Source organism: Acomys minous (genome assembly GCF_964271855.1).
Source record: "Acomys minous genome assembly, chromosome: 20".
Classification (NCBI taxonomy): Eukaryota; Metazoa; Chordata; class Mammalia; order Rodentia; family Muridae; genus Acomys; species Acomys minous.
The window spans coordinates 19,308,090-19,319,655 of NC_140502.1; the positions used below are offsets into that span (position 1 = coordinate 19,308,090).

At 53.8% G+C, this 11,566-nt stretch overlaps 1 protein-coding gene across 1 annotated transcript in view; it reads left to right on the plus strand.

Annotated features, from left to right (window-relative positions):
- Positions 1–6,270, plus strand: part of NOVA2 (NOVA alternative splicing regulator 2) — a 37,764-nt gene extending 31,494 nt beyond the window's left edge. Inside the window, exon 4 of the mRNA XM_084771035.1 lies at positions 4,851–6,270. Within this exon, the coding sequence (XP_084627161.1) occupies positions 4,851–5,933 (1,083 nt within the window). The 3' untranslated portion in view covers positions 5,934–6,270. The remainder of the gene's footprint in view (positions 1–4,850) is intronic.
- The last annotated feature ends 5,296 nt before the right edge of the window (positions 6,271–11,566 follow it).

The following is an 11,566-nucleotide window of genomic DNA, read 5'->3' on the forward strand; positions in this document are numbered from 1 at the left end:
TGTGTATGTGTGTGTGTGTATGTGTGTGTGTATGTGTGTGCGTGGGTGTGTGTGGGTGTATGTGTGTGTGTGTGTATGTGTGTGTATGTGTGTGTGCGTGTGTGTGTATGTGTGTGTGTATGTGTATGTGTGTGTGTGTGCGTGTGTGTGCGTGTGTGTATGTGTGTGTGTATGCGTGTGTGTGCGTGTGTATGTGTGTGTGTGCGCGTGTGTATGTGTGTGTGCGCACGCGTGCGCGCACGTTTCTGTTTTGAGGCAGAGTCTCACTCTGTATCTCAGACTAGCCTGTAACTCACTACATAGCCCAGACAGGCCTGGAACACTGTTATCCTCCTGCCTCAGCATCCTGAGTGCTGGGATTATTATGGGTATGGGATGCTATACTATGCCTGGCTTTCTTTTCTTTATAGTGAAAACGTCCAGAATGTTTTCTTCTAGCCTTTTGAAACGTAGATCCGTGCTGGTTGTATAACATGTGTAAGATTTGACCGGCTTGGGTTGGCAGGATGGCTCTGGCGGCCAAGTCCGAGCACCTGCACTGGATCCCCAGAACAATGAAGGAAGGAGAACCCTTCAAACTGACCTGTGGTCACTGCCCTGGCACTGGGACACACAGTAGACAAAAAAAAAAAGTATAAAAGTTTAAAATATATTTTAAAGTTAGATTTAGCAGTTTCATTGCATTTTATTCAGGAGTCTATTGCTGTGCTAAAACACTGGCCAAAAAAAAAAAAAACAGTTTGGGGAGGAAAGGGTGTGTTTGACGTACAGGTTACAGTCCTTCAGAGGCATGAAGTTGCCAGGAGGAATTAAAGCAGCAACCAGGGGGAACTCTGCTCCCCACGGCTTGCTTAGCTGGATTTCTTATACTACACAGGACCGCACTTGCCCAGGAGTCGGTGGCACTACCCACAGTGGGCTCAGCCTTCCCACCCTGATCATTAATCAAAAGACTGTCCCACAGCCCTAGTTAACTACATGTGTAAGTAAACTGTTAGCACACACTTTTAATCTCAGCACTCGGGAGGCAGAGGCAGGCGGACCGCTGTGAGTTTGAGGCCAGCCTGGTCTACAAAGCGAGTCCAGGACAGCCAAGGTTACACAGAGAAACCCTGTCTCAAAAAATAAAACAAAAACCTTGATCCCCTTAGCGGTCACCCACTCCATGCCCCGCACCCCGCCAATCCCCTCCCCAGCTGATTGTCTCCTCCCTAAGACACACTTATAGAAATCACAGTCATAGACTATAAAAGCCTATCAGGTAGGCTGTGGTGGTGTAAACCTGTAATCCCAGGACTCAGGAAGTGGAGGCAGAAGGATCAGAAATCCTCTGCTACGTAGTGAATACCAGACAGCCTGGGCTATGTGGAAATCACATCTTCTACAACAAAACAAGCCTAGAAGGCTGGAGAGATGGCTGAGCAGTTAAAAGCACTGGCTGCTCTTCCCAAGGACCCAGGTTCAATTCCCAGGACCCACGTGGCTGTTTACAGCCATCTGTAACTCCAGTCCCAGGGCATCTGATACCGTATGGGCTCTGTAGACACCAGAGCATGCACATGGTACACATATATACATGAAAGCAAAACACCCACACATGTAAAATAACCAGTCTTTTTTTTTAAAGTAGAGTAATACATGCCCAACCAGAGACACCATAAAATCCCAGAATATTCTACTATTCCTTTTGACAGTCACCCCAAGCCCTGTCTTTTTAAATTTATTATGTATACAGTGTTCTGTGTGCATGTACACCCGCACACCAGAAGAGGGCACCAGACCTCATTATAGATGGTTGTGAGCCACCATAAGGTTGCTGGAAATTGAACTTAGGACCTTTGGAAGAACAGCTGGTGTTCTTAACCTCTGAGCCATCTCTCCAGCCCTGTCTTGTTTCATGTGAAGTAGGGATCCTCCGTTTCTCTCTGCCTCATTGCCTTTAGGGTCTCTTACCTAAAGTGGACAGGATGGCTGGCCAGCAAGGTCTTGGGGGATCTTTCAGTCTCTGCCTTGGTTCTGGGATTACAGCATGCACCACTATGTCTGGCTTTTTGTTTTTACCTGGGTGCTGGGCATTCAAACTCAGGTCTTTGGGGCTGGAGAGTTGGCTCTGCTGTTAAGAACTCTGGTCTCTCTTCTGGAGGACCTGGGTTGCGTTCCTAGTACCCATGCGGCATCTAAAAGCTGTCTGTAGAGCCCGTTCCCAGGGATCTACTGTCCTTTCCTGGCTTCCAAAGGCAGGATCCTGCCCTTGCATACGTGCAGGCAAAAAACGCTCACATGCATAAATTAAAAGTAAACCTCTTGTAAGCTTCATTTGTGTTCCTTTTGATTACGTGGAGGTCTGTGTGCCTGTGTGAATGCAGGTGCCTGTGGGGGGGGGGGGTAGCGGTATAGGGTTCCCTGGAGCTGCAGTCATGTGAGCCACCTGATGTGGGAACCCCCAGCTGCAGTCCTCTGAAAGAGCAGCAAGTGCTCTTAACCTCTGAGCCATCTCTCCAGCTCCCTAATCAGTTTCCTGTCTCTGTGATGAACTGCATGTTCTGGGCATACAGGAAAATGAAACTGTGACCTTTTATGTCTGGCTTCTTCCATTCAGCATGTTTTCTAAATGCATCCGTGTTGTAGCATGTAGTATGTCAGTGCTTCGTGTGTGTTTATTCCCAAGTTCTAGTCCATCACATGGATGCACCTCACATTTTATTGCTTTCATGCAGCTTTTTAAAATATAAGAGACTGGTGGGGGGTGGCGGTGGGGGGCTGGAGAGATGGCTCAGAGGTTAAGAGCAATGACTGCTCTTCCAAAGGTCATGAGTTCAATTCCCAGCAACCACATGGTGGCTCACAACCATCTATAATGAATGAGATCTGGTGTCCTCTTCTGGCTTGCAAGCAGGATATTGTATACATAATAAATAAAGAAATCTTTAAAGAAAAAAAATAGGAGACTGGGCCAGGGAGAGGGCTCAGTGGGTCAAGGCACTAGCCCTACAAGTCTGGCAACCCACAGAGAAAGGTGGATACAGTTGTGTGAGTGCCTTCTCTCTCTCTCTCTCTCTCTCTCTCTCTCTCTCTCTCTCTCTCTCTCTCACACACACACACACACACACACACACACACACACACACACACACACACGGATTTAGTTCATAGTTGATAGCCCAGCATTGAAGTGGCAGAAACAGACAGATCTCTGTGAGTTCAAAGCCAGTCTGATCCACCACAGCAAGTCCCAAGACATCAGTGAGACCCTGTCTCAAAACAAAATAAAAATGGGGAAGAAACTAAACACAAGAGAAATAAAAGAGCTGGGCGTGGTGGCACACACCAGTAATCCCGGCACTCGGGAGGCAGAGGCAGGCGGATCTCTGTGAGTTCGAGGCCAGCCTGAGTCCAAAACAGTCAGGGCTACACAGAGAAATCCTCTTGAAAAACCAGTGTGTGTGTGTGTGTGTGTAATAAAATAAAAATAAAAAGGCAATTTGTTGTTACATGAGGTGGAAGTATTCAGACAAGACCACAGCGAAAGAAATAATGATGTCATCACAGTCCACACTGGGAATCATCCACAAGGCAATAAAGCTACAGTCACAAAGTGATCCCCAGATTTCCTTTTGTTTGGGGCTTTTTTTTTTTTTTTTTTTTTTTTTTTTTTTTTTTTTTGGTTTTTTGGTTTTTTGGTTTTTTGAGACAGGGTTTCTCTGTGTAGCCTTGGCTGTCCTGGACTCGCTCTGTAATCCAGGCTGGCCTCGAACTCACAGCGATCCACCTGCCTCTGCCTCCCGAGTGCTGGGATTAAAGGCATGCGCCACCACTGCCCAGCTTTGGGGCTTTTTTAAAACACAGAGTCTCACAGTGTAAACCAGGCTAGCCCAGAACTCACTACGTTGCCCAGGCTGATCTTGAACTCATGATCCTCTCATTTCAGTATCCTGGGTGCTCGAACTACCCCATCTGCCTTGCTACTTAAAAAAAACAAAACAAAACAAAACTGTGGGCTGGAGAGATGACTCAGAGTCTAAGAGCACTGGCTGTTCTTCCAAAGGTCCTGAGTTCAATTCCCAGCAACCACATGGTGGCTCCCAACCATCTATAATGAGATCTGATGCTCTCCTCTGCACACATTCTGAGGTGCTGGTCGGGCCGTGGGTTTTGATATGAGTCTGAAGGGGAAGTCACTCAGGAGGCTGAGGCAGAAAGCTCATGAGTTCCAAGCCAGCCTGGGCTGAGAGAGGAGAAGAGAGCAGAGGCAAGAAGAAACGGAAGGACAGAGGGAAAGGGGGAGGATTTTTGTAAAGTAAGGTTTGAAGCTTTGGAGTGGGAGGGGGGGGGAACTAGGAGCCAGAGCACACAAGACAGAAGCTGGGAGGGGCGGGGCCATGTTGGAGGAGACACAAGATGGGCTCCCAGTGGGCATACCATTAATAAACCTTTACCTACCAGAGAAGAGGAGGCATTTGAGGTCCCAGGGACATGGGACTGTTTCTGATAAAGTATGGGTTTTGTTTTAGTTTGCGTGCCCCCCCCCGCCACGCCCTGCATCCCCGTCTTGCTTATGTATATATAGCTCAGGCTGATCTCAAACTTGACATCCTCCTGCCTCCACCCGGAGAGGGGACTACAGCCATGCAGCACTACACCCCGGCAGATACTTCCAAAGTTTCCTTTAGGAACTAATAGGGCTGTCGTGGCGTGTATTAGAGAACCGCAGTGAGCCTGGTGACGGACCCTGGTGGAAAGACAAAACAAACAAAACCTCACAAGTGATTTGAGACGGCTGCGCGTCCCGTTCTCCCCCCACCCCCCCGCCCTCTCCCCCGCGCAGACTCTGTCTCTTTCTCCCCACGCAGGCCAAGCTCATCGTCCCCAACAGCACGGCGGGACTGATCATCGGCAAAGGGGGAGCGACCGTGAAGGCGGTGATGGAGCAGTCCGGCGCGTGGGTGCAGCTGTCGCAGAAGCCCGAGGGCATCAACCTGCAGGAGCGCGTGGTGACCGTGAGCGGCGAGCCGGAGCAGGTGCACAAGGCCGTGAGCGCCATCGTGCAGAAGGTACAGGAAGACCCGCAGAGCAGCAGCTGCCTCAACATCAGCTACGCCAACGTGGCGGGGCCCGTGGCCAACTCCAACCCCACCGGCTCGCCCTACGCCAGCCCGGCCGACGTGCTGCCCGCCGCGGCCGCCGCCTCTGCTGCCGCCGCCTCGGGTCTCCTAGGCCCCGCAGGGCTGGCGGGCGTGGGCGCCTTCCCCGCCGCGCTGCCCGCCTTCTCGGGCACCGACCTGTTGGCCATCAGCACGGCGCTCAACACGCTGGCCAGCTACGGCTACAACACCAACTCGCTCAGCCTTGGCCTCAACTCGGCCGCCGCCTCCGGCGTCCTGGCCGCGGTGGCCGCGGGTGCCAATCCCGCAGCCGCCGCCGCAGCCAACCTCCTGGCGTCCTACGCGGGCGACGCCGGGGCGGGGCCGGGGGCGGGGGCAGCACCTCCGCCGCCCCCGCCCCCCGGAGCGCTGGGCTCCTTCGCGCTGGCCGCCGCCGCCAATGGCTACCTCGGTGCGGGCGCGGGGGGCGCGGCTGGAGCGGGGGGCGCGCCCCTGGTGGCCGCCGCGGCTGCGGCCGGGGCTGCCGGCGGCTTCCTGACGGCCGAGAAGCTGGCGGCCGAGAGCGCCAAGGAGCTGGTGGAGATCGCGGTGCCCGAGAACCTGGTGGGGGCCATCCTGGGCAAAGGGGGCAAGACGCTGGTTGAGTACCAGGAGCTGACGGGCGCGCGCATCCAGATCTCCAAGAAGGGCGAGTTCCTGCCCGGCACACGGAACCGGCGGGTCACCATCACGGGCAGCCCCGCGGCCACGCAAGCCGCTCAATACCTCATCAGCCAGCGGGTCACCTACGAGCAGGGGGTGAGGGCCTCAAACCCGCAGAAAGTGGGATGAGGCCTGTGGTGTGTGTCCCCCACCCCCTCCCGCTCCCCCTCCCTCTTCCTCCTCCCCTCCCAACTCCCGCCAGACTTCAGCTTGGTGTGACTCCTGCTTGGCTTGGGATGGGGCTGGGGTAGGCCTGGCTGCACCCTCCCTTCTGGTAATCATAGGCAGGAGTGAGTGACGGCTGAGGGGGGGGCGCTTTTGAGCCCCCTCCCCAGCCTTGAACTGACCCCCTCCTCCCTCCCTCCCTGTGCTTGACTGGGCCTGACCCGCCTTCTCCCAGGGTCCAGGTCTGTGTGATATCTGTATATATTGCATTTTGTTGATTTTAATAGAAAACAAAGCGTTATTTTCTCTTTCTTTCCCTCCTTTTTTTTTCCTTTTAACTATTTCTTCTTTCTTTTTTTCTTTGATAGGGACCCCCCTCCCCTCTGCCTTTATAAGATTTTTGTTAACATATATGGGAGGAAGGAAAGGGAGCCTCCAGGTCACCTGAAATGAGGTGCCTCTCCCAAACACACCATCCGGCCTCTCTAGTGCAGTTCCAGACCCTGGGGAATTGACAGGAGTAAAGGTAGCCACCCAGGAGTCAGAGCTGAAAACAGGGGTTTGGGGCATAGGCCCCCAAGAGTCCCACATTTCTTCAGCTCTAATTCCCCTGCAGTATGCCCTCAGGTGGAAGTATAACTTTCTTCGCTGGGCAGAGCTATTTCTGCTGGGAATGATGCCAGCTCTGGGATGCCTCCGTTCCTGTGAGCCACGCTGTCCTAAGAGGCTCAGGAGCAGCTGGCTGTGGCTTCTCATGGTTTTTTCCTAGAGGAGCTAGGGTCCCTGAATCAAGTGTTTATGGGGTGCTTCCGGTAACTCCCTATGATGTCATAGGAAGTATTTTCCTCAGAGGCCACTTCCTGTGCTGGTTGGAGAAAAAAAAAATCACTTCCTGTGAGGTCACAAGACAACAACCCTTCCTCAAAGGGCACTTCTGTGATGGCGGGGGAGGGGGGGCGCATGTACTTCCTGTGGAATCTCGAGGTCACTTCCTGTGGCATCATAGGGATGAAGCATGCGCTTCCTGTGTTGGACAGTGGCCAGTCCTTTGACCCTCCTCCTCTTCCTCCTCCACTCCTCTTTGATGGGTGCTGGCCCTGGGGGAGAGGAGTCCCTAGGATGAGATTTGGATCTAACGTGGAGGGATACTAAGGAGGCCATCTATGAACTTGCCTTGTCAGATAAGAATGGAAGAAGAAACTAGTGAAAGTGATTGCTAAAGATTCCCCCCATTTCCTGTCCCCGCCTTTCGTGTGCATGCCTGTGTCTACGTGGCTTCATTTCATTGATGGATGAGCCAATGTATGGCGGCTCAGTCGGGCCAGTGTGAGCTGGTGTAGAGTTCAGTGAGCCTTGCAAAGCTTAGGGTTTATCTCCGGTTGAAAAATGCCTTGCGTGGTCTGATGAATTCGATTGGCTTGGTGGCTTCCAGGGAGCTGGTGCGGGTGATGTCTTAAGTCAGAAGCATCCAGAGTGCTTGACCTTAGGCTCGGAGGAGCTAGAAGAGTCTAGGGGCTCTGTGATAAGCCAGGCTGCCCTGGGAGTTGTTCTGGGAGGGGCGCACTTAGCGTGGTGGCTCTGGTCAGCTCTGAAGACTGACGCGCGGGCAGGGCCTGAAAAACCTACGGTGTAGGAGTAGTAGGATCCGTTGAGACGCACCTGTTCCCTCCCACCCCGCCCCTTCCCCTTTGGAGAACACCTTCCAGTCCTCCAATCCCCAAGCAGGGGCCTCAGAACCCTGACTCCATCATCAGCATCCCTGGAGGAGGGGCTCCCCAGACCCGCTCCCCTCCTCCGCCCATCCCCCCTCCTAGGTCTTCCAGACCCTGCCCTTCTCCACCGCTTTAGGGATATCTGGCCTCCTTGTTTCTATCCCCACCAAGGAGCTGGGAGGAGAGAAGCCACCCAGACAAAGCCGACTACTACACCCCTGAAGCCTGGGAGGCCCCCTTCTCCCCCCCCCCCCGTGCTAGAGAGCCACCCCCAAATCAAAAATGTGAAAATCCCTAGAAAGCAATAGCCTTCGAGGTACCTCGCACTGACTCCCCCGCCCGCACCCTCCCCCGCAGGCCCCCCCCCAAGCCCTTCCACCGGAATGGGAGGCTATAGCTTGAGCTCTGGGGTGACCTTTCCCCCCCCCCACGTCCTCATCTCCCCAGTGAGGGGCAGGCCCCACCTCCCACCTCCTGTCGCTGCTGCCCCAACCCCACCCCATTCCCCCTTAATCTCCACACTGAGCCCAGATGGGGATTTTAGTGCCAAAACAATTCTTGATGCCACTTTGTACATATCTTCTACTACACTTGGGGGCTGTTGGGATTGGAGGTGGGGGCGGCCCACGGGGCCATTGCTCCCCTCCACCTCTTAAATGACCTTACAGTATTTCATAGTATCTCCACCTTGCATGTGGGTAGTAAAGTATCTAGCTGGAATATCCGCCCCCCCCCCGCCTCACCCCCTCCCTCCCCGTAAAGCCCTCAGGCCCCATGAGGAGGGGTGAAGCCAAGTCTGGGATGGGTAGGTAAGATAGAAAGGCCAATTGTAAATCATTCCCATCCCCCCCACACACCCCCACCCCACCCCCACCCCACCCCCCAGGCTGCCTGCTTTCTATCAGCCCATTGGCTGGGGTCTAGTTCCAATACTCCTCTCACAGAGAAAAGTATCCTGTGGGATGGATGGTGAGTGTGACATGCCCCATCCATGTTAACACTTCTTGGGGGGAATCTCTTACCCCACGAGCCAGGGCTATCTGAAAGGTAGTTCCCTAGCTTAGTAAGCTGGCCCACTCACCATGTTGGGGGGGGGGGAAGCCACAGACCACATCCCTTCCCCATCCCTTGAAAGTCCCTTCTGCAATGTGACCTCAGTCTTTCTGTGCTGTAATTGGTCCAGAGGAAAGGGACAAGGGTGGCAGGCCAGAGACGAGAATTCTTTTAAGATAACAGCAGAACCCATCACCTTTCTCCTCTGTCCATTAGCCAATCGGATCTCAAAGGATCTGAGTGGGGGGAGGGGAGGGCTCCTTGCATCCCACTCTCCAGCACCCAGTAGGTGCTTAATAAGTGAATAAGTGTTGCCTGCATCGAACTGTCTCCTCATCACCCTTTCAGCTGCCAACTCCTTCCCCTGGCATTCCCCTTTGTCCTTATTTCTCTGCCTCCCTAGGGCCCACTGGCTTTTCCTCCTGTGCCCTCCACCCCCCCCCCACACCACACACACACACACACACACACACACACACACACTGTTCCCTGTCCTGTCTCTATCTTTGTCTGTCTTCCTCCCCTCCTAAATTCTCAACTTTCTCATTTCCCCCTTTAAAATGCAAAAAGTGCCAAACTTCCTTGGAACTGAGCCGATCTGGGGGAGGGGGGGACCTCGGATGGACGGGAGGAGACCACCTCTCTTAGAGGGGGGCCCTTAAGAGGCAAAGAAAACACCTTGGGACGCTGAGCTAAATTGGATCCTCTTCCTCCTTCCTCTCCGCCCTGATTTTTTTTTCTTAGAATCTTTATAAGAAAAAAAGAAAAAGAGAAAAAAAAAAAACAACTCATTTTCAACTAACCCCTACCTTTTTGGATTCCCCTCCCCCAAATTTCCACCAGCCAAGGACAACCCCCTTTTGCCTCTTTCTGGGCAAATCCATAGAAACTGGGGATGGAGAGATAGTCTCTGTCCTCTTTTGCTGGCCTAACAGGGTGGTTGCTGGGGAGGGACCTCAAAAGTATTTATGACAAGAGGGGTTCGAAAGTGCCAAATTCACCTTCTCCATCCTGACGTGGGCAGGGCTCTGAGCCAGCCTGCCCAGTCATCATCTTTGCCCTCTCCCAGGCATCTCTACAAGTGCCGCAATAATTAGCAGGGCGGGGATCGGAAGGCAGAGATGTTGCCGTCTCTGTCTGTACTGGAGTTGGAAGTAGGAATTACGGGACCGTGGCAGGAGTCATCTTACAGATGGTGGGGACCTATACTCGGAATATTACGGTACCACTTGTTTTCCCACGGTATTTTTTTTTCTCCACTCTTGACCTTGGAATATCTGCCCCACCCCCACCCCACCCCGTTCAGTTTCTTCTGTCGTCCCTGTGGCCCACACCATCCTTATTACTTTATGGCTAGTTGGTCTCCAACTATTTGGAAAAGGAGAAGTTGTGTCCCCCTCCCCTTGCATGGACTCTTGCCATTTCAAGACTAAAGTAACAGGTTACATTTGCGAAAGCGGTCACCAGAGCAGCGGTGAAGGTGGCAACCTAGGCGTCCAGGATGTTCCACTCGGTTGCACATCTGTCGGACGGCCCGGACAGGCCTTCTCTGTATCCAATGCATCTGACCCCAAGCGCCATCCGGAATCGAGGCCCGCCTCCGTCAAAACCTGAACTGGTTGTCAACCGTGGGGGAAGGACAGGATCGCAATATTCAGGTTGGGGGCGGAGGGGGGGGAAGGGAGGGAGGCCGGGGCAGAGAAGTCTGGTTCACACTTGGTGGAGTGTGGACACCCATCTTTGCTGCCCGGGCACTCTCCAGTACAATCAGCGGTCTCGAGGTCCCAGCTGGGTGTGTCCGGTCCATAGAGCCTCTGTGTTCTCAGCAGTGGCATAGACGACCGCCTGCTGAGCGGCGGGAGGGAGGGAAAGGGGGGGGTGGTTCTCAGCGAGTCTCCTTAGAATTAATATAGGGAGACCCTCCTCCTTCTTACCCTTCCCCCCACCCTCCTCCCACCCCCACCCCCCACAAAACCACCAACCTCTCATCTTCTGAGTGACTCCATCACCACCGGCCACCACTGGAAACCTGCGGCCTCATTGCTCCAGCCCGCCCCACCTCGACCGTCAGACTCGCTCATCGAACTCTTTTTTGATTAACCCTTTTCTGTGTTCATCCCACGGAAAACTTGTGTGTCCGGCAGGGAGGCCAGGGGGGGTGGATGCTAGGGGCAGCTGCTACCCTCTCCTCCATCTCCTCCCAGCGCCCATGCCTCCCCCCCATCCCATGCCCCCACCCCCCCATGCCCTGATCCGCCTCCCTTGGGGGGCACAGGGGGGTCCTCTAGAAATACCTTTGCTGTTTGGCTTTGCAAAGACGGGTCTCCCCAGCGGAGCGCTCACACCGACCGTCCTCCCACCCACTCCCCACGCCTTCATTGTAAATAGTCACTTTTGTACTTGGTTTGAGCCAGGCGACGTGGGGAGTCGTGTTCTCTCTCTCTCTCTCTCTCTCTCTCTCTCTCTCTCTCTCTCTCTCTCTCTCTCTCTCTCTCTCTCTCTCTCTCTCTCTCTCTCTCTCTCTCTCTCTCTCTCTCTCTCTCTCTCTCCTTTTTTATTGGTGTTGGCATCTCAGCTACTGGAGGCATGGTCCACGTCCCAGTTCGATCTGGGAGAAGCCCAAGGTATGTGGTCCTCCAAAATGCTGAGGATTTCGAGAGAACAGTATTAACTCCAACAGGGCCGGGGTGCCCAGATTCCCCCTAACCGGGAGGCAGGAGAGAAAGGCTCTGTTCCGTAAAATGGGTTCATCCTCCAAGTTTCCGTGAAGAACCTCGGAGGAAGTGAGAATTGAATCTTTCCTCTGCTTCCTCTGTTGGAGGCTGGCGCGAA